The 23,157-nt window shown below is 35.2% G+C and overlaps 5 protein-coding genes across 5 annotated transcripts; 2 read left to right on the forward strand and 3 right to left on the reverse strand.

Annotated features, from left to right (window-relative positions):
* On the forward strand, positions 1 to 1,350 carry LOC110688149 (probable CCR4-associated factor 1 homolog 11). Its single transcript, XM_021864853.1, has one exon. The coding sequence runs from the start codon at positions 263 to 265 to the stop codon at positions 1,076 to 1,078; it is 816 nt and encodes a 271-aa protein (XP_021720545.1). The 5' UTR covers positions 1 to 262; the 3' UTR covers positions 1,079 to 1,350.
* An 802-nt stretch (positions 1,351 to 2,152) lies between these two features.
* Positions 2,153 to 3,175, reverse strand: LOC110687626 (transcription repressor OFP7-like). Its single transcript, XM_021864264.1, has one exon. The coding sequence runs from the start codon at positions 2,900 to 2,902 to the stop codon at positions 2,351 to 2,353; it is 552 nt and encodes a 183-aa protein (XP_021719956.1). The 5' UTR covers positions 2,903 to 3,175; the 3' UTR covers positions 2,153 to 2,350.
* A 2,352-nt stretch (positions 3,176 to 5,527) lies between these two features.
* On the forward strand, positions 5,528 to 6,735 carry LOC110688151. Its single transcript, XM_021864855.1, has 3 exons — positions 5,528 to 5,881; positions 6,117 to 6,302; positions 6,398 to 6,735. Exons 1-3 carry the CDS (start codon positions 5,633 to 5,635, stop codon positions 6,554 to 6,556), a joined length of 594 nt encoding a protein of 197 aa, XP_021720547.1. The 5' UTR covers positions 5,528 to 5,632; the 3' UTR covers positions 6,557 to 6,735.
* A 213-nt stretch (positions 6,736 to 6,948) lies between these two features.
* On the reverse strand, positions 6,949 to 13,280 carry LOC110688150 (transcription factor E2FB-like). The gene is made up of 14 exons (XM_021864854.1): positions 12,533 to 13,280; positions 10,988 to 11,177; positions 10,629 to 10,685; positions 10,408 to 10,493; positions 10,237 to 10,325; positions 10,018 to 10,072; positions 9,852 to 9,904; positions 9,717 to 9,767; positions 9,551 to 9,599; positions 9,363 to 9,428; positions 9,200 to 9,276; positions 8,378 to 8,597; positions 7,639 to 7,705; positions 6,949 to 7,529 (listed from the first exon to the last, which is right to left on the reverse strand). The coding sequence occupies exons 1-14, from the start codon at positions 12,713 to 12,715 to the stop codon at positions 7,399 to 7,401; spliced, it is 1,374 nt and encodes a 457-aa protein (XP_021720546.1). The 5' UTR covers positions 12,716 to 13,280; the 3' UTR covers positions 6,949 to 7,398.
* Positions 13,281 to 15,314: 2,034 nt separating this feature from the next.
* LOC110688152 (transcription factor E2FB-like) lies at positions 15,315 to 20,441 on the reverse strand. The gene is made up of 14 exons (XM_021864856.1): positions 20,106 to 20,441; positions 18,852 to 19,044; positions 18,670 to 18,726; positions 18,448 to 18,533; positions 18,279 to 18,373; positions 18,096 to 18,150; positions 17,927 to 17,979; positions 17,783 to 17,833; positions 17,614 to 17,662; positions 17,420 to 17,485; positions 17,248 to 17,324; positions 16,389 to 16,605; positions 16,158 to 16,224; positions 15,315 to 15,924 (listed from the first exon to the last, which is right to left on the reverse strand). The coding sequence occupies exons 1-14, from the start codon at positions 20,259 to 20,261 to the stop codon at positions 15,776 to 15,778; spliced, it is 1,371 nt and encodes a 456-aa protein (XP_021720548.1). The 5' UTR covers positions 20,262 to 20,441; the 3' UTR covers positions 15,315 to 15,775.
* Positions 20,442 to 23,157: the final 2,716 nt, after the last annotated feature.

The raw sequence follows: 23,157 nt of genomic DNA on the forward strand, positions 1-23,157 counted from the left end.
CACTCACTCGCTTTGTAACTTCCATTTCTTCCTCAATTTTGACTTGCAACTACTGGTCACTCTATTAACTCCTGATTAATCCTGTATATATACAACTCCCACCTCCCTTATCTCTCTCATCAATCATTTTTCAGCCTTTCTTTCTTTCTCTCTCTCTTTCTTCTCACCTGAGTCTTGATTCATTTCATACTGGCTAATATTGTATTTCAGATCTTCTATACTATTAATCATTCATTACTTGATCTAATTTACTGTCTTGAACATGATTATAATCAGGGAAGTCTGGGCTTCTAATTTAGATTCTGAGTTTGAATTAATCAGAAATCTGATCGAAGATTACCCTTTTATTTCTATGGATACTGAATTTCCTGGGGTCATCCACCGACCTCCCCCACACCACAGCAACAACAAGAAGCATCCTCATCCTCGTCCCTCCTCGTCTGATCTTTACCGGCTCCTGAAATCCAACGTTGATGATTTAAATCTGATCCAAGTGGGCCTCACCTTATCCGATGCTTCTGGTAATCTCCCTAATCTGGGCACTCCCAATCAATACATCTGGGAGTTCAACTTCTCAGACTTCGACGTAGAGCGTGATCCGCACGCGCATGATTCCATCCACTTACTAACCCAACAAGGTATTGACTTCGAGAGGAATAAGAAGGAAGGCATTGACTCCATTAACTTTGCCCAGCTCATCATGTCTTCAGGTCTCGTTTGCAATGACTCTGTTACCTGGATCACCTTTCACAGCGCCTATGATTTTGGTTACTTGATTAAAATCCTGACTCGCCGCCACCTTCCGTCCAATTTAGACGACTTCTTAAGGCTGACCAGAGCGTTTTTCGGGTACCGTGTTTACGATATAAAGTATATGATGAAGTTCTGTAAGAGCTTGTATGGTGGCTTAGACAGGGTTGCTAAGACTCTCCAAGTCAAGCGTGCTGTTGGCAAGTGCCATCAAGCAGGCTCGGATAGTTTGCTAACTTGGCTGGCGTTCCAGAAAATGGTTCAACTCTATTTTCTAAATAATCTTCCCGAATATCACGCTGGTGTCATCTATGGATTAGACCTCTAGAACATCAACAATACACATCGAGTATTAATTATTCATTAATTCTTTGTTTAGTCGTTAAATTAAATGATCAACTATGTTATCAACTTATCAATCAATGTTGTAAACTTGTACATTAGTCTAGTTTCAATATTTCAATATGATATTCATTTATTACATATTGTGCTAAGATCAAATCGACCAACATACATAATCATCATTGGAGTTTCTTGTCCGATCCAATTGATAGATTACTTGTATAATAAACCCATATATTGCATCATCAGTTTCATCTAGCCAGAGTTTGGATTCTTCATTGACTGATCAATAATACGGCAAGGACAAAACAGAATGTAATCTTACAAAGAAGATGAAAACAACTTCACTTTACCAAGTATAAATTACGTACAAAACACAAGTCTAACTAAATTTCTAGACAATTGAACTTTCCCGTGCATGATACACCTACTTAGTCAACTTGCATACGACTACGTATAAGGGACAATTAGAAGTTCAAATTAGGCTGCTTGGCTTCTATAATAAGTTACTCGTGAGCTATTAAGATTGTTTCGTGGCATGCATTTGGTTAGGTCTGTAGCACGATGGCCGGTATCCATCAGTTGACCATCATCAATCCAACCTCTTCAATTTGATTACTGTAAAATGCATCTCACTTATCACCCCCAATTTGATTATTTATTTTTAAGATGTCATTTGATTGCTTTAATTAATTGAAAGGCCTCATTTAATTGTCCAATATATTATGTATATGTAAACATTTCAAATACTTAATAATACTACTTGTGATTGGTATATAATACTTCATACTTCGTATATGATTATTATAAAATGTTTTGAGTCTAAATTATGATTGGAGGAAGGTGGAAGAAAATAGATACACCGAACTCTAAATTATGAATTTTATCTGTTGCTTTACAAATATACTATGGAGGGCCTACTGAAGGCCATGTTAGGAGTGCTACAGTTGCTTGCAAGAAGAACACAACAAGATCAAAGTAGCACTTTAAATGCAAGGTTACGTTCAAAAGCAAAAGACACAAAAAGAATAAAAACTAATTAAAAAAAATGAAAGAACTTATGTATTGAATAAGCTTTTATTCACATGCATGATAATCCTTGTAAATCAATATGTTAACAAGCTAAATCATTGTAGCTTATATCAACGGGCCGAAGATGACCGTGATATAAGGATAGGATGTATATACCAGTATATGTAATTCATGGCCTGGTGTGGGATATGACATAGTACTCCATGCAATATATATTGGAGGATTTTTATTTTGAGGAAGAAACGATGGCATACTGAGAAACCTGGAAGAAGGCGCAAAGGATGAGATGGTGATGAGCAGGAGAATTAAGGCTTAGGAAGCAATGGAGAAGTTGAAGGAGTTCTTCTGCAGAAAATATCTGATTCTCTGTTATCATTTCCAACATTGACTGTTGGAAATCATCGTAAGGATTCTCAGACTCCATCACCACTGCAGTAGTGCTAATATTGTCAGTAGTTTGCTGATCACCCATATTATTCCATCTTCTTGAAACTGATGGTGATGTTGCTGAGGCAGAGGCCGTCGCAGTAATCATTTTCTTATCTATATTCTCACTATTGCAACTCTGCCAATTAGATGAGAGCATGGAAGAGGTGGATGGGGAGATGGAGCTATAAGTCTCTCCATCATTGGAAGAGGAAAGAGTGGATGGTCTAGGCTTGAGTTTGGGTATGGGTTTGGGCTCGAAGACATGAGTAGCATTGGAGTTGGTGGTGGAGGCGCAGCCACAGCCTAAGCCTAGGTTCTTGAAGAGTTTCTTCCGCTTGAATTGGGACATGATGGATCAATCGCGTACATCCGGAGATGAAGGCTTATAAAGGGGCCGGGGAGGTAGGAGGTGGGAAATGTTGTTGAGTTAGTTGTTGAGTGAGGAGTTAAGCTAAGGGTGAAGAGTGAAAGAGAATATGAAAGAATAAGAAATAGGAGTGAATTGGAAGACATATACTATGATGATGATCATGAGGGACATTTGACTCCTTTTTAACTTTACATTACATGTAGTGTAAGGCATCTGTTGCTCTCTACTATTAGTAGATTTACATTTATTTTAGCTTAGCACAAGTAGCAACTAATAAAGCTACAGTGTTCTGTATATAGTATGTTGGTATATTAGCTTGCTCAAGGGTTTTTGTCTTACTTCATTCTCATGTGAACTTCGATCAAAAAGGTTTTCCCACTTTAATTTGATTACACCTCAAAGAGATGGACTTAAACCACGTATAAACGCATTTATCTAGCCATTATTATTCTTTATATTTCGAGTTTTGCTCACAAACATACTCGTTTGTTGGAGTTTAAAATATGAGAAACTTCCATTCTTTCTATAGAAAAAAGGTAATGTTAGAGAGATGAAATAATTTGTAGTTTTTATATGTATACTAAATTAGTTTTAATATAATAGTGATAGTTTTAGCTTGAATGACCTTTGACGGAGTTATAATTAAGTGCGAACACACGAACTTAAACAAGTTGTTTTATCGAGTCGAACATTATTGTGTATGTTGTTCGAGCTTTGTTCGTATATTTAATGAGCTTAAGATTTTTGTTCAATTAAGCTTGTTTGTTACTTAACAAACGAGTGAGTAGTTTGTAAAAATATTTGCTCATTTACACTCCTACGCTAGTACAATATTAAATTTCAATTTTTAAGAAAATCTAACCAAATAGAGTGTAAATTATTGTCCATTAGGTGATATATAATAACATTCACCAATTATATATAATAATTATCGATATACCAAAAACATATAAAAAGTTGCCGAAAAAAGTGCGATTAAAAGTTTTAATCTAATTAGATTATACCCATAAAATTAAAATTAATATACATCAGAATTTAAATTAAATTACTACGAAATTGTAAATATACTTAATTCAAGATATAACAATAAATAAACGATCAAATTAACAAACAAAAAGAAGCATGCACTTGATTATTTATTTGATAAATTTGCTATACATGGTCTAATTCAAATTCAAAGAGAGACTAGGCTAGCTAGGTTAAATTTGCATACTAACGTCTATTTGTTAGCAATTAACCTACTCTAAACACTAACGATAGTACGGAGAGGACTACTTATCCTCGGCAGCACAGAAACACATACCTATCATTCTTTTAAAAAAATTGATCCCCTTTGAATTGGAAAGTGGTTTGGATGGAGTTCTCAACATACAATCTTCGTTAAAGATCAAGTTTGTTTCAAAGTCCGGCGAAGGACGAGCCAAAAGCTTCTTCCACCACGGAGTTCTTTTAGTCGTGGAATGGGGTAGAATGTCTCTGAATGAGGTGTAAGTATATATCTGTGGCTTTCTTCCTCCAACTCCATCATTAAATCTACTGCTTTTTCTTCTCAATCTATCAACCTTCGCAGTCGAATCATATACCTCTGCAGTCGAATCTTGTTTGTAATCAACGAGATGCATTACTCTACTTCTCTTACCCATCTTTATCTCCATAAAATATTATCAATCAGAGTGAATTAACCTTAGTCAAAAGATTCACATAACACAATCGACAAGAGTTTTATAGAGAAAAGAGGAAAAAGATAAACAACCAAGATTAAAAAAAATTTAACGAAATATAGGTGTTAGAGGTAAAATAGGAAACAGATAAATTTCTAAAATTAAAATTTAGAGAAATCCTCAAATTGTTATCAAAATTATAACAATATTTTTTTTTTGGGTACATTCAATGTACTATACTTTTTTAACCTAAATTCTAGTAAGTTTATAGGAATAAATTTTGTATGGTACTTTTTATTTTATTTTTGTATGATTAAAACAACTTAATAATTATCTCAAGTTACCTTGTAACTATTTTAGGATAGATTTACGTTCGATTAACTATACGGAGTAGTATTTGTTATTAGCCCCTCGTTCAGTCGTTCTTGAATTTATACACTATACTTTTTTTTTTTTTAACAACTTTGACTATATTTTATTGTTATAATATGAGATAAAATACATAGCATTAAAACAATTTGATATTTTAATTATATACATTAATTAAGATAAATTCAACAACAACCTACTTATTACGAAATTAAAAAATGTTAAGTGTTTTAATTATTTGAAAATGAAGAGAATATAATACTCCCTCCATCCATTTCATAATATTAGTTACATTTATGTATATTGATGCAAATAATTGATTACGTGTATCTTTAATCTCACACTAGCAAAAATTAAAAATATTATAAATTAATAAAGTACTCATTGAAACGTTAAAACTAAAACCTCGTATATTTGTTCTTATATATAAAGAGAACTTTAGAAGATTTCTACGGTAAAAATGCGCAATAAAATTAAAAAAAAAAAGGGGAGGGAGTTGTCTAAATATACAAATTAAAACTTTATATGACGTATAAGGATAAAAAGTGGTATACGGAAAACCATATGGGCCGTGAAAAAGTTGGAAATCCGGGCCGCACAAAGAAAAGAAAATACCAGTAGGAGTTTTAGTTGAATGTAAATGTATGGACACCAATTCAAGCGTTAGTATTCATCAAACATGAATACAGCTTCTTCTTCCTCTATCCTTTCTCTCTCTTCTTCTTCCTCTTTCTTCATTAACAGAACACCATCTACAAACAGAGCATCATGCGTTTCTTCACCTCAAAAATGTTCATCGTATCATCGTAAGTTTCAAGTAAGAGCTGTTAGAGATAAAACTAAGGATATCCCAACATCACCTCCTCCTTCTTCTTCGTCAGCAGAGGATATTACTAAGAAATATGGACTTGAAGCTGGTCTGTGGAAGGTATTTTCTATTACTTATGATTTTGTCAATTACTCGTATCTCAATTTGTTTGATTCACATATTATTGTTTTCTGGGTTTGTGCTCGATTTCATACTAGTTTTTAGTATACAATTATCGCTTCAGATTATCAAAGAGTTTAATTAATGTGAACAATCTAAATTTGTGGGTTGTTTAGATTATATAAGTGGATAATTTGAGTTTTTTCTTTTTTTTTTTTAAAAAAAAAAAAAAAAGATATTTAGCTCAAAGGAAGATGAAGAAGGGAAGAGACAGAAATCAAAAGGAGAAGAAGCGAAGGAGCTGCTGGCAAAATATGGAGGAGCATACTTGGCCACTTCAATAACTTTGTCTCTGATTTCCTTTACATTATGTTATGCTCTTATTAGTGCTGGTGTTGATGTCTCGGCCTTGCTTCAGAAGGTATTCTCAAATTAATTCCACTGTAATTTAGGAATTATTGTTTTTTAGGAAAGAAATTCATTCTGAATTCTAATCTTTATTTTTTTGAAAAAAAGGTGGGAATTGCATCAAATGAAACAGGAGAGAAAGTAGGGACATTTGCCCTGGCATATGCAGCTCACAAGGCCGCGTCCCCGATAAGGTTTCCGCCTACGGTTGCTCTTACTCCCATTGTTGCCTCCTGGATTGGCAAGAAAGTTGACAAAGATAACTGAGCTATCCTCGTCACTTTGTACATCTTTCAAACATCCTATTTTCTTCATTATTGTGTAATTATATAGAGTATGTCACTGGATATATATGTATGGATATGGAAATTTCTAGCAGATTAAACTCTTTTGACACCATTGTAACTTTACAATTCACATAAACGAATCCCCTTTTCTGTCGAATATAACATTTCCAGGTGAAACATCAGCAGATGAACACGCATATTAATTTACATGTGATACAACAGTTACAAACTCAATAACCAGATAAACAATCTCTCATTGTTAAAACATTCGAACTGGGTAAGGCCGTACACCTAGCCAACAATGTTATTTCCTTGGTGAATTGGTATTCCTTGAAAAATATAAATGTTCAAGCTGATTCAAGAACTGTAAGCTGTCTAGAAAGGGAATACAATTTTTACAAATCATGCCAGAAGAACTGGCCTATTTCAAGCATCTCCATACAAACTACAAAGAGATCACTGGGATCTAACAATCTATTGCTGTCAACAATTGGATTATATGAAGAGCTACTTACTCTGTTCACTAAACCAACAAAGTAATTTACAAGCTACAGCTACAGACTAACAGCTAAAGATGCCCCAGTTTCATTCGCTGTTAAGCAGTAATCTCTACCGCCTGGCTGTACAACAGATCAGGAACAATCTCTCCCTGTCAACTCACTTTATGCACTGAACAGTATTGCACATGATCTAGCAGCATCCTTGAAGCCATTTTATACCCAATTCTCAGGCTGAATCAGAGAAATAAGGAAGCTCAGTTCAGTTCCAGCATAAGCAATCAAGATCGAGAACATTGGCAAATCCCTCAGAACTTTATGTTAATCACCTCCCTGTCATGTTATTAGGTAGAACTTCTGTAGCACTTGGAGGTGGGCTTTGTGGTTGTGGTGTGCCAACATTGGCCACAGCATAGTCTTCGTGGATGGTCCCTAGATCATTCCATTCAACTCCAGCTATCACTGAGTTAGGGAATCAAAGTTCATGTTTCTTTCTTCAGAAACTTGACAAAATTATTTTTTATACAACAAAATGAAACATAAGTAAAAAAATGTGAAAGGATACAGTCTGTTCTCCACATATCAGTAATGCTGACATCACCATCCGACAGTAACCAGTAATCTGCATCACTCTGTAAAGGAAGCAGAAGACATAAATGTATTAGATACTTACTATTCAAGCGCATGGAAGGACAAAATTTTATACTTCTATTCAGCTTGCAAGGAAGGTCTAACAAGAAAATTTTGAAAAATAAAACCCATGCTAGAGCGCAAATTAGATGGTGCACCACCTAGTCAAAATGACAACTTATGTTCTTTAGTACCTTAGCTATTCGTTCTTTGGATTTAAAGTATATATTCTATTACTTTATATTTTTCTAATACGAGTCATGTTCTTTTGATTTATGAAATATGAAATAATGTTTTTTTTTTTATTTTTATTTGAAATAACGTTACAGATTATATGTTCTATGGATTATGATTTTTTTTCAGTTTTCAGTACGACTGATGTTTTTTTTTATTTGAACTACATGTTCTTTTTTTTTTTTCCCCATGTGTGGAGATTACACATGTTCTTTGGGTTCGATTTATATGTTCTTTGTTTCCTTTGAAGTTCATGTACCTTCGTTTTAACCCTCATATTCTTTAAGGGTTCATGTTCTTTTATTTTAGCCCATATGTTCATGGGTTATGCCCTCGAGTGCACAGCGCTCAGGGTGCACAAACCGATAACAAACAGATCTCATATAAATCTAAAACCAACTTTTTATACGATAAGTAATGAAATCATGTATTAAACTTACATCAACTTCAGGTACTATCTTCATGATTCCACTCACGAAGTCCTGCTGATCATTGGCATCCGAACAGATTCTGTGTGTTTCTTGTCCTTGCATTTCAGTCTCATCGTCTCTGCTTTCTTCCTTGGCTGCAGCTGTTGTGCCTTCGTCACAACCTGAGGTACTTGGCATACTTGGTTGAGGCTCAGCACCACTGATCTCCTCAAACTTCTCTTCAAATTGACTACATAAAGATCAAATAAAGCAGGTTGAAGAAGTCTAAAAAGCACCAAAGCTGGAAAGAAAGCAGAGAGCAAGGATGCCAAGGAGAAGGCCAAGATAAAAAAAAGCCGGGAATTTGGCTTACAAGTTAGCCTATTATGCATGCAAACTGATCAAACCATCCAAAGTCCAAAACAATCATTTGAGAAGCTAAACAGGTCCATCAGCAAACCTCGTGGTGTAAACTTAAAAAACAGGAAAACAGAAAGATAAAAGAGCTGTGCTCTTGATGTGAGAATTTGAATTCCAATGACCTAGTCTTTTCGCTCTTTGCTTTTTTTTTTTTTTTTTCCTAAGCCACGGATGAGAAAAAGGCGAAATACCATTATTCAATTTGATTCGGAAGCACTTTTGTCTTAAACCTTCTAAAAATTATTTTGACAAGACAATTCTCTTTATACAGAGTACAAACATAAGGGTTGGAGGCATAGAAAATACAGAAATCATACCAAAGACGATTAACATCTATTGACACAGAGTACAAATAATATCAGACAGTAATTTAGTTAGACTTAAGGTGTGCAAAATGACAAACCTAGGCATAAGCAACATTAGAAATCATACCTGACAAGATAAACATCAATAGGGCCCATTGTGCTCCTAAGAACTATTCTGTATCTTCTTTGTTGATAATCAACAGCCTGTAGGCAAAAGGGTACTTCAATAATGATAATATAGGGTAAATGCGCTATCTAACAAAAATGATGTAATTAACCCCGGAACTTGCCTCATCTGGATCTGGAACCTCCAAAGTTGTGCCATGCGGAGCTTTGATTGCAATCAGGGTTTCACTCTGTCAACAGCCACAGTTACATATTACAGATAGCACGTATAGCCGCAAGCTCTAGTTTCAATATCCCAAAATGAATAATAAGAGACCCACTGAAATAAGAGGAGGAACAGGAGACAGCAAACCTGAAAACAGGGTAAGCCCTTTATGTCCTCCTCCGTTACAAAAAGCCACCTACATGACGCCATATACAAATGGTAAGCAAGTGAGATTCAAAGGTTGCTTCCAGCTGAGTTAATGCCAGAATAAATTACATAAAGATGAGAATGGGTATGGAGGTTGAAACATTACTTCTGATTGTTTTCGTCTTCACTCATTTCCCTCAATCTTTCTTGCATTTCTCTGCAAAACATTAAAGAATCAGTACTATTTAAGATGGGGAAAGAAATATAAGAAGCTTCTCAAGCAGAGTCATAATGAATTAACCTTATTTGTTCATCCAATCTTCGTTCTTCCATAGAAAGGTTTTCAACATCTGCCTGCAAGAAAAAAAAATGTAAAAGTGAGAATATAGGCGAACAGCATATAGGTCTTTTCTACTTAGCCGCAAATATATAAGCAAAAAGACATTTTGGAAGAAGAATATTTATACCTGTAGACTAGTGACACTATCATCGACCTCACCCGGCCTTGAGACATCAAGTCCCCTGTTCAATTAGTCAAACATTAGCTCAATTCTCCAAAATAAGGATCTGATATATATATATATATATATATATATATATATATATATATATATATATATATATATATATATATATATATATATATATATATATAACACGCACAGATATATGTCAAGTCAACATACTTCCATTGTATCCTATTCTTCAGCTTTTTTTCTATGAGACCAATGCCCTCTAGAACATTGGTAATATCATAGATACGCCTCTTTTGGACCTGAATCATACACAAGTAACTATCAGATCACTTCAGGAAGAGCAAAGCAAGAACCAAGTGGAAGCATGCCACAAAACATCACCTCTAAAGTATCAGCGGCTTTATTTAAATCGAGAATACCATCTTCTGCGTGTTTGATTAAATTGATGAACTTCTTCGTCAAAAGTCCTGGAACAGGGAAAGGAAAACGTTATCATCAGTCACATCTCTGAAGCAAGATCATATGCAGCAAAGCCAAGCCAGGAAAATAGCTCTGCTGAAAGCTGAATTTTGATAAAAAGGGATCAGTGTCAAGTTAATTACCAAGTGAGCTATCGTAGCGGCAAGGACCAACTGGAGTTAAATTATTGCCTGGGGAACCTGCAAAGTTGATATTGTCAACTACTGTAAAGGATACCGACTATACCATCCCAGCTTGGAAAAAATAGTAAATAAAGAAGATACTTGTAATTTATTCAGGAGTGGAACATCATGTTATTAACACGACACCATAACTAAATCAGGTCATCATGATTGGAGTCTATGAAAAACAAAACATAATCACATTATATCTTTTGGAGCAGAGCTCCACCATACTATTATGTATTGCCCAATCATATCAGGTCGACCCCCCTTGAACAGTATAATCTACCATACATAAGGACTTCAACTTTAATACTGACCAATATTTGACATGGGAGTCTGAGGCCCAGCTCTATTGCACTTGCTAATCCTTGATCCTCGTCCCTTGCCAGCCTTTCCAGATACAGGTGTCTGGAGAGGGCTACTAACTACATCAGTGTATCCCGGACTGGTCGTCCAATCACTAGACTCGGCATCATATTCAGCTGTATCACTCTTCCGCTTCATCGGCTGAAAGCCACCAACATAGTATAAGCCAAAAGTTGGCATATGTACAAACATGAAACACAAATGACAGTATGATACAATCCTAAACTAATACTGCAATGGGAAAGGGAGTAATGCAAAACTGAAGGCATATTACAATATTACATCTCACATGACAGCCCACTAGAAAGCTGAGGACAAAAGCATTTGATTTAGTGTCCCAGAGTCAAGCATTTGGCAAGTATTGATGCTTATCATTACGTATATGTTGCACATAAAATATCAAGAAAATTGAGGGATTACTTAGCACCGTACTAGGCTGGATCACCTAATCCCCTCCCCCTCTTCCAAAGGCTACTGGTACATAGCCCAAAACCTAACAACAGAAGTCCCTTACTGCTCTACCATTAATAGTAATGGAAAAAAACACTCTTACTGACTGGAAAAAAACAATAAATCCTGGAAAAACAATCCCAGAAGTTCCAAATATGAGCAAGAACTTGACAAATGACACATAAAAGCTAAACATCAATATCAGGATGCAAAGATTGTCAGTGGTGATTTTACCTATAGTTGAGCAAATTAGGTTGGGATCCAGAAAGACTTAGCTTATATAAAAACCGCAAAGTCAAACAAGATCCCAGCGCTTTCATAGTGAAGACTGAAGATGCTAAAAGGATGATAGAGCAGAAGTTGCAATAAAATAAAATCAAATTAAGGCATACTTCTTCTCTCAGTCATTCATCTCATCGCATCGATGACTTTCACGTCACGAGTTTGAAATGAATAGGAATGTATTTAACAACAAAATTATCACTAGGCACTAGTACATTAGTACTGCCCCTGACCGTAAGCTGAAAAATTGAAAAGCGTTTATAGCTATACAATGGCTTAATTCTTAATCCAGGTTGCAGATACTAGCATCCTTGTCACTTATCTTCAAAATGTACTCGTTCAGCATGTATGTGAAGATACCACCAGGGTTTAAAAAATCAATTTTGTGGTTGAGTGCGAAATAGGAAGCAAGCAACAAGTCATTTGCACTTTAATAAATCAATTGTGGTATTTGCAGAGATACACCCAACCCTAAGTTGGCTCGCAGCCAAAAAACGCATTTAATTAGTACTAAGTGCAGGACTTGAAACAACATCAGCAGAAGTAAATTAACACGAAACCCTTAGTTCAATTGAGAAAGAGTCAGAAACAAATCTACTAGCCAAAAACAATTAGGCACCAAATTAGTTTTAAATACGAAAACTGAAGCAAGATCCCAAGTCAATTGTTCCAAAAATAGCATTAGAAAACCCCATATAAAAACAAATTAAAGAAAAAAAGGGGGGAAAATGAAAGTGGGAATAAAAAAGAGGAAGGAGACTAACAGGAGTCTTGACGACAATAGTTTCGGTGTCGGGAGGAAGAGGAGCACGATTGTCGGAGAAACGGTGGTAGTCTCCCGGCGGTGGAACAAACGGCGGCTTCATCGATGTAAAGGGAAGCTGTCGCTTAAGAGGCTGCGGCTGCTGTTGCTGCGATTGGTGGTTGGTAGCTTTAGGCGTCGACATCGCAACTATTTGGAAGCGATCGAAGCTTCAAGCTCAGGGTTTTTAGGGGAAGAGGGAATTGCGAGGGTTTTAATTTGAGATAGAATTAATGAAATATAGAGAGGAAATAGTGAGATAAGAAGGTGGAGAAGATCGGAGGGAAGGAAGAAGAGATCTGAAGGGCGGGAGAAGGGCGGAGGTGGCGGCGGAGGAAGCGGTGGTGGTGGGAAAAGGGAGGAAAGAGAAAGAGAGAGAGAGAAAACGAGGGAAGGGAGTGAAGGAGGGAATTTGGTTCGGATATAGATGTGGAGGGAAGCCACTTCCCTTTTCCGTTTCCCCCTAATACTCAATACACCTTTTTTTTTTTTTTTTTGTTTTAATTCATTAGTTTCGCCTACTACCTTCTTTTCCCCCCTTTTTTGGTTTATTTTAATTTTGGGCCTTGTTCATTCTGTCTCCCTTGTTTATTTTTCTGGAGGGGGTTCTACATGTTTAAAATTTCTGCTTATTATTAATCAAAATAGTATCCTTTTCTTGTGTTAGAAAAAATAAATAATATCATTTTCTTGCGTTAAAACAATTATTATATTTTTTTGGTAGTTTGTACATAAAGCTTAAAAATATTTTATGTCAGTCTTTTAAATTTTCTCAAAAGACTATGTTTAGGGGCGGATACAGCTAACAATAAGGTTGCATGTTCATTAAAATAAAATATGTAGCAACTTTATGGAAAACAATTAAGTGTAGCTAGTTGGTTATCCAAGTGTCTCTTAAGCTTTCTTGAATTGTCACTCTAGTTTTGAGTTTGAATCCATTGTTAAACTTTTTTCCCAACCATAATTTTTTGCTGACTACAACAAGTTTTTGATCGTTTATGCAAACATGTTAGGATTATTGTCTATTAAGTACATAATTGTGCACACCCCCTATAGTTAAATCCTGGATACGCCACTTTCTATGTTATGCTCATGTGCCTTACATGAGTCCAAAGTTAATATTGATCCATCCAATAAAAATTGACACAATAACATTTAATTATATACTTCATACTTCATCCGTTTCTTTTTTAATTGACATGTTTTTTTAGTCACGTTATGTCAATGCACAAATTCAACCATTAATATCTTTAATTACTGATAAGCAAAAATTATGAAAAGTTGATATTTTGAAAATATATATTGTGACGAACCTAACAAGATCCCACATGACTATATTTTTCATTACGTATAAAGCATAAAACACAGTCAAAGGGGAGTGTGTGAATAGTGCTAAACTCAAAACGTGTCAACGAATAAAAAACGGAGGTAGTATATGTATATGATACTCTGCATAAAAGTATATAAAAATATAAATGGTAGTGTATAGAGTGCAATAATATATAAAGTGTTACAAGTATAAGATATAAATGAAGCATAATATCATTTTTTAATATTTCAAATAATGGTAAATAAAGTATTATAAGTAAAAGCTTTATAAATGTATTCAAACCTACAAGTGTTTATAGAAATAACATACCACAATTCTAGATGTTTCCTTTTATCTCAATTTTTATTGTGCCAAAAAGTGATATTCTATCAATTAAGGTGGAGTATTGAAACAATTTATTTGTTAATGAAACTATTTTTGATAATTATATTAATCAAACATGGATAAAATATTGAAAAGTATTACCATTGCTCTTCTATATCAAAGAGACAGGGAGTAAAAATATCAAATTAGTATTTGGTAGACATCTACTTGTGCTAATTTGCAAAGAATCATTAATTAACTAAGCAATATTGTGATTCGAAATATAATTCCATCTCAATGATTATAATGGAGGTCAAAAATCCAACCTCCACCAACCACATATGCTTAGGAATAGGGGGATTTTCTTACCTCACGTCTCTACACTCAAACGATAACCTACGTACATGTTGGTTTAATATGATCGTTTTCTTACCCCAAAAAAAAAAAAAAAAAAAAAAAAAAAGAAAAAAATTATATAATGTACCATAATACATTACACAAAATTGCTAGTAGTATAAAACATTTAAACATATATTGACTCCCCAGAAAACAAAAGAAAATACTGTTCGACTAAACACTGTTCTTAATAATAAAATTCGGAAATTTATGATCTAATATTAGGAAGGAAAAAAAAAGGGAGTTGCTTTTTTTTTCTCTACAACAGGAAGTAAATTAGCTGGATAATACGGAGGAGTAGTGGAGGACTAAGGAGTAACTGACTAATTGGTGTAAAAAAATAAAAAAAAGCCCTTCTAGTCCATGTAACGTGCATTATCCCTCCCAACAACACCGTAACAAACAACATTCGGCGCCAATTAGGGTAGTATTTGGCATATTTGCCTATTTGGTGGTCACTAGTTAGTTACTTATTGGCTTATTTAAAAATAAAAAAAGTTAGTAAATATGCATTGGGCTTGGACATCTCGCTTACCGATCAATCATTTTCATAGCCCAATACAAAATGTGGGCTTAGATCTCTGTTCCTTTGTTTGGGCCAGAAAAAACCCAATTTAAAAATAGAACTACAGTTTTTAAGAAGCATATTCATGTTATGAGGCCTGATCTCTTTCTTCCCTGTAGACTGACCTGCATAATCTAAAAGATGAAGCAATTTATAAAGTCAACTTCATTGAAGCACTTGTTTAGTTACTTCAGATCACACAGAGTTCCTAGTTTCATCCCTAATCCTATATTAGTATCATCCAGTAATTATAATCTACATCTCCATTGTTAACAGTCAATGGTTGAGTATGTTGAGCAGCTTACTCAAAGTTCCAACAACTACAGAATGACAGCAGCTGAAGACACTGACCGTTCTTTATTTGTTGTTACAGCAATCATCTACACTGGCCACAGCTGAAGAACAACAACAATCCTTCAATCATCTCACTTTACCAACTGTCAAATGAAGGAGGGTCTATCCAAAATCTTATAAAATACTTTATATCCATCCCAGCATCCCATGCCATGACTCTTCAGAGATTGATAGGTAGCTTGGTTGGGATTAAGCAATATCTGATCAAAGTTTTGAGTGGATACCCAAGAGAGCTTGCATCTCTACAGCCACAGTCTTTATCTCCCGGTTGAGTCCGCAATAGCAGGAGGCACTCCCGTTGCACTGGTTAATAATGATAGTAGGCTTTGTGGCTGCTGCTGAGTGCTGATATCCTCCACAGCATAGTCTTCAGGAACAATCCCCAATTCATCCCAATCAACTCCAGCTATGTTAGGTCAAGGAATCCAGTTGCAAGATTCTAAAAACTTGGTGACACCAAATGAAGAGCAAGAGAGTATTTTCCATTTTCAAGCCACTTTTTTCTGTTAGGATTCTGGATTTTATATAGTTATATCCTTTATTTGGGGACCGGGGAGGGGGAGGGGGGTTCAGAGATCAGAGATTATGATTCAATGATTAAACTAAATTTTACCGAGGTGATAAAATTTATAAGGATACATTCTGCTCCCCACATGTCACTGATGCTAACATCAGCATCTGATAGCAACCAGTAATCTGCATCATTCTGTGACCAAACGACAAGGATTAATTTATTAGCTATTATCCAGCCTATGCAAAAGTAAACTTAAGAAAATATACAAGTATATCTTCAAAAATATTTAATATATAAAAGTTCTCAAATAAAAATAACTTTAATTGACAATCAATAAGCTCGAAGTTTGAACCTACATAAACTTCAGGTACAATCTTCATGATTCCACTTAAGTCCTGAGGGGCACAGCCATCTGAGCTCATCCTGTTGGCTTCTTGTCCATGCAATTCTATCTGATTGTCACTGTTTTCATTCTCTGCCATGGCATTTGAAAGATCATTACAACCCGAGGTACTTGGTAGGCTTTGTAGTGTCTCTGCACCATTGGTCTCCTCGACCTTCTCCTCAAATTGACTGAAGATAGGCAAAAGAGGGGGAAAAAAATAGAAAAAAAAGAAAGAAAGAAAACTATTTCAAAGTTGTCGAGATTGCATTTAGGTCACAGAAGACAGAAGAAAACAAACATGGAAAGGGGAGTGGAGAGAAGGCCAAGATAAAACAAAAGGCAGAGACCTCACTTTGCATTTCTCTTAAGTAAAACTTAGAAGCCACAAGCTGACAGTCTTTTACTTGTAATATCTCTTTTTTTGCATTCAAAGTAATAACAATGGCAAAATTACAAAGTATATGAAGTGACAAAGAAGATAACAGGAGCTCTAGCTAGCCTATACTTAGTAAGTTAGTTGCATGAATTGTATGCTGAAATATAGTAAATCCCTCCATTGCTTTTAATCTTATACGTTTTGAATTGTATGGTCTTCAGTACACACCTTTGACCACATATAAATTTCACAAGACGTGAGTAAAAATTGATACTTTGAAAATATATTTCAAGCCGAATCTTACAAGATCTCACATGATATAATTTTGATGTTTATAATGTGAGTTTTTACAGTCAAAGTTTCTAAGAGTTGACCATAATTTTTTTTTTAATTATAGACAATGAAAAATAGCAGTGAAGCAACAACGGCCAAGAAAAGCAGGAGAAAATGGTACCTGACAAGATAAACATCAATAGGACCCATAGTACTCCTTAGGACTATTCTGTATTTTCTTTGAGGATGATCAACACCCTGAAACATAAAATGCAGAGGAAGCAAGTACCCTCAGACATATATCAGAAGAATTACTTGACAAACATATTGTTTTTACACTCATATGAACATACCTCATCTGGTTCTGGGACCTCCAAAGTTGTACCATGTGGAGCTTTAATTGCTATCAAGGTTTCATCCTGTCGTAACCACAAATCACTAGTTACAACATCAGCAAGCATTATTGTTTAGGATAATAAGAAGCACAGCTGTGAAGAAACTTGGAGGAAGTTGATGTGTGAGTGACAGGACAAACCAAAAACCACACCTGAAAACAAGGTAAGGCCTTCATATCTTCTTCACTTACAAACAGCCATCTGAAAGATTTTATAAGAAAATTATAAGCATCCAAAGATAACAATCCTTGATTGATTGAAGAAAAATAAAAAAAAGTGGGTGGGAACCACAGGGGTGGCGAAACAACAAGGGGATCCTACTTTTGATTATTTGTATCTTCAGTAATGTCCCTCAATCTTTCTTGGATTTCACTGCAATAGTTTAGAGAATCAGTGCTAATTTGAAAGAGTAAAGCTAAGTGACGACAAAAATTAAAAAGAAAGGAGGCTCATAAAACAATTAACCTTATCCGTTCATCTAATTTGCGCTCTTCCATTGAGAGATTTTCTATATCTGCCTGCATAGTAGGGAAAAGTTAGCACAAGACTAAAATCAAAATTGACCACGCATTTGTATAGAAGAATGAAGCAGCAAAATTTAAATTGTGAAATTGTATCATTTAAGTTGGCATACCTGTAGAGTAGCAACACCATTGCTAACCTCACCTGGCCTTGAAACACTAGGTCCCCTGATTAAATGATCAAAATTCTTCATTATATAACAAGTTATATTGGTTGAGTTCATTCAATAAAGAATCATAACCAAGAGGAAATGGTAAATATAATTTAGTGATTGAGTGCTGTTAGTTATGCATACTTCCATTGTATTCCATTCTTCAGTTTTTCTATGAGACCAATGCCCTCTAGAACATTAGTTATATCATAAATCCGCCTTTTTTGCCTATTCTGGACCTGAAACTCATAAAGAAGATTTAAAAAGCTGTTCCTGAGAGTTAAAAAAACCAAGAACATGTTGCAAACATTACCTCTAAAGTTTGAGCAGTTTTCTTTAAATCAAGAATCCCATCTTCAGCTTGTTCAATCAAATTAATGAACTTTTTTGTTAATAGTACTGAGAAAACACGAAAATGGTATCATCAATTGATTTATTCAAAATCAAAAATTCAAAAACGGATTACAATTCAAGTTGGATATCAAATCTGCTTGGTATAAACAATTTAATATTAAATGATGCTGTAGGTTGGTACCAAGAGAGCGGCCAGAGCGACAAGGACCGCCTGGAGTAAGGTTTTCGCCAGGTGAACCTGCAACAGGCGTCAGCTTACATAAAACATACTGATGAATCTTCTCCAAAATTTTAATCCACAAAAGTAAACCAAACTTTGATGTGATACTATATTGCAATATAAGTCCACATTTGAATGCTCACCAATCATTGACATGGGAGTCTGAGGATGGTCTATGTCGCATGGGGTATTCCTTGAAGCCCGTTGTCCATTTCCACACTTACCAGAGACAGGTGTCTGAAAAGGGCTGCTAAGCACTTCTCTAAGCCCCTGAGTGGTTGTTCTGGAAGTAGACTCAGTGTTGTGATCAGCTGGTTTATTCTTCCGCTTCTTTGGCTGATAGACACCATATCAAGCACTTAAAAATTAGCAGATTATGGCAGGAGGGTTACAATGTAATTCTAACAAAGTTTTAACCCAACATAGAGTTGTGTCTTCTGCAATGCAAAAAAATTGTGAAACACTTATGATAAAAGTATTACATGATGTGCAAGAGGCACTTCTAAAGTAACCCACTTTAAAAAGACATTTGTTGCTAGTTCCACACTTCAGAAAAATATGGACAGAACACAAATATTAATCTAATGCTGATTACAGATGAAATAGGGTACAAAGAATGGAAAAATGCACATTGCAAACATATTACTAAAGACTAATTTTGGTAAATGCAACACGCTCTAGTGTATATGACATCAAGAGAGAGATGAATGCTGAATAACAAAGCAATGCATCCAGGCAAATGCATTCGAACAATTTAGAAGATAAATTGATAATGACAGTGTTCAAGAATTGAACAAAGAAAAGAAAGCGGCAGTCTTCATGGTTACAATCTGGAACTTAAAGATGACACATTGAAAAGATATACAACAATGTGAAGATGCAAATGGTTATATACCACAAAGAAGAAGCAACTAATATCTTGGTGATAAGATGATTAAAATCAAGCAGGTTAATTTTACTATTAAAGATAATGAACCCACATTAGCAAGGTAGTAATCAAATGTGTGAATCAAATTGAGTAATTGTAAGCAATAAAAGCGGCTAGTTGAGAAACAAGAGTTAGTTGTGTAAATACTAAATTATCAACCCAATTTGTACTGAATTGGAATTTTTAGATAAGCAAACCAAAAAATTCAATCAGAAATAATACTCCGTATTCTTTAAAAATAAAATTTTGCACCGCCAAATTGCAGCAAAATACAGAATCGAAAAACAGTAGTGGGAAAAGGCAAATTAAAAGAAGTGGTAAACTGAGCAGAAAATAGAGAATAAATGAAGCAATAAAAAAGGAAAAAATAGTAGGGAAAGAAAAGATCCCCAATTGAATAGTGGTAATCGGGAAGAAGGAAAAGAAAAGGAGCAGAGAAAAGCAGTAATTGATCGGAAAGGGTACAAACAGGAGTGTTGACGACGATGGCATCGGGAGGAGGAAGAAGACGATCGGAAAAGGAGTAGTAATCGCCAGGCGATTCAGCAAAAGGCGGCTTCATCCGCGCCAATAAAACAACCTCTCTCTTCTCTGGAACTGCCTTGCTCGCTCTCGGAGTCGCCATCGAAGGCGGCGGCGTTGAACTTGAAATTGAAAAAGGGGGTTCAATTGCTTGGGCTTTTGCTGCTGAGAATAGCTGAATAGGAGGGAGGGAGGGAGGGAGGGAGGGAAGGAGGGAATTTGGTTCGGATTTTAGATGTGGAGGGAACCGTACTTTGCAACTGCCCTCCCACGGCCCCACCCCTACAAATTCATCATTCCCCCGTATCCCCCTTGCAACATAGTGAACTACCGTATTACAATTTCTCTCGGCGTGTGAAAATAAACATACATTGATACATGCTCTATCCAATCTAATATCATCATAAACGACATGAATTGGGGCACAACCAACTGTTCCAGTAGAGATGGCTTTTATTAAGAAGTGATCACATATATTCCCTCCGTCCCATAATACTTGGGACGTTGGTGTGGACACGTAATTTAAAAAAACTATTAGTAGGTTCATTTAAAACATTTGTTTATTATATAAAAGATTCCCTTTTGTATTTTTATATTATAAGAAAACAAAAAGTGAGGGTAGTGAGGAGAGAGACAATGTAGGATTTAATTGGGTTTTGGGGTTTGTGGTAACAAAATATTTGTTTTATTAGTGGTCCTATTCCATATATATTTAGTAATTGTCAAGTATTATGAGACGGACGAAAATGGTAAGTGTCAAGTATTATGGAACGGAGAGAGTATTGATATTCAATAACCCAATCAGATTATACTTATAGTCTTAGAGCATGTTTGGTATGGGCTTTTTATGGGGTTAGTAACGGAATCGGGTTACCGTTTCCGTTAGAAGATGTTTGGTTAAAGAGTTAAGTAATAGAAACCGTTTCCTTCCTCTAACCCATTCCATTACTTTGTTTCCACTGTAAAACTTGGGGAAACAAATCCCGTTTCTTTCCTCTATCTATTCTCTCTCCACTCATACAACAGATCTCCCCACAATCCTCAACTTTGATCAATCGAAGCCACAAATTCGCTGAAGAATTCTAAATTTCGTACTTCAAATTTCCAGAAATCAACAAACTCAAGGTTTGATCTCTCACTTTTTTGTTGAAGAACCCTAGTTTTTGAGTTGTGTTGAATTTATAAAATTTTTGTCTTATTGATTGCGTTTTGATTTTTCTACTGTATATTGAAAGATTGCTATTTAATTTGATTTGCGATCTATATTTTTTCTTTGTGTTGATTGCTATTTTCGATTTATGGTGTTAATTAATTTCTAGGGTTTTCTATCCTAATTTTTCAGTTTTATTTGAGTTTTATTTTCTCTTGTTTTTTGCTTCATGACATTATTGCTAACATGATATCACTTTAGATTTTATGAAATAATACTTACTGATGTTTTGTCATGCAAATTTCGATTTTATGCTATTATAATTTGCTATTATTATTTGGCTTCTTTTCCCCCAAATTTCGATTTTATGCTTAATAGTAATACTTACTGATGTTTTGATCTGCAAATCAGCTTTGTTTAGCAAATGTCAATGGTAAATAATCAGCTTTGTTAAGCGAAAATCAATGTTTTGAGGCAGATTGTTAATGTTGTTTGATTGCTATTGTTTTGCTGGTTTTTAAGGCATATTGGGTCTCTAATTCTTGTTACTTGATTGCTATTGTTTTGCTTATGGACAAATCGACAACCCATAAGTGCCGAGGAATTCTACTATTCCCCTGCTGTTGCCCCTCCCCCCTTCTGCTATTCCCCTACTGCTTCCCCCTTCCCCCTTCTGCTATTCCCCTGATGTTGCCCCTCCCCCTGCTGCTATTACCAATTTTAGGTGAACTAGTCCTAATCTACATTACCAATCTGTGTACATCAAGACTTTGTCTAAAACTGTCAGTCATACGAAGTGTTGTTTATATGGTTGATATCAATTATTGCTTGTGTTAAGCATTATGTATATTGATACTATTGTATATTTTTTGGACTGGTTTTTCAAGGTTTCTACAATGCCCCGACTTATGCGTTCCATAAGGAAGAAAAAGCTAAAACAAATACAACTAGTTATTTCAATGGTTATTATTATTTTGATGATGTATTGGATGTGGCATATGATGTGTGTTGTTACAATAAGGGGTGTTCAATTAAAAGAAAGGAAAAGAAACAAAAAATTGCTACGAATGTTAGTTTTGAGAGGGCTTTATAGAGAGAGTGATGTGAAATGCAAGAGTGAGCTTCGCGTTAATAGAAGAACTTTCAATATTATTTGTGAGATGCTTAGAGACATTGGGGGTTTAAGTGGAACAAAAAACATGTCGCTTCAAGAGATCGTAGCCATGTTTTTATACACGTTGGCTCACCATAAGAAGAATAGATCTATTGGACAATATTTCTTTAGAAGTGGAGAAACCGTGAGCCGGCAATTTCACCTTTGTTTAAGGGCTTTTCTCAAGTTGCATGAAGTACTACTTTACAATCCCACGCCAATATCAGATGATTGTGAAGATGAAAGGTGGAAATCTTTCAAGGTATTGGTTTTTTTCTAAGCCCTTTGCTAGGATTTTCTTATTTTTGCTTGTTTGTAAGTAATATTTTTCGTATTTTTGTAGAATTGTTTAGGGGCATTAGATGGGACTTACATTAATGTAAATGTGCCTTCACAAGAACGACCAAAGTATAGAACAAGAAAAGGAACAATTGCTATGAATGTATTGGGTGTTTGTGCACCGAATATGCAATTTATTTATGTTCTTCCTGGTTGGGAAGGTTCGGCCCATGATATGCGTGTACTTCGCAATGCTCTCTCTAGACCAAACGGTTTTAGGGTACCTCGAGGTAAGTGAAGCTCATCATTCTTTTGTGAGTGTATAAGTTTTGTTAGTTTTGGTAGGTAGTAATCCGTTTCTTTAATAACTTTGAAGGTAATTATTATTTGGTTGATGCGGGATATACGAATTGTGAG

This window comes from Chenopodium quinoa, unplaced genomic scaffold, assembly GCF_001683475.1.
Source record: "Chenopodium quinoa cultivar QQ74 unplaced genomic scaffold, ASM168347v1, whole genome shotgun sequence".
Lineage (NCBI taxonomy): Eukaryota > Viridiplantae > Streptophyta > Magnoliopsida > Caryophyllales > Amaranthaceae > Chenopodium > Chenopodium quinoa.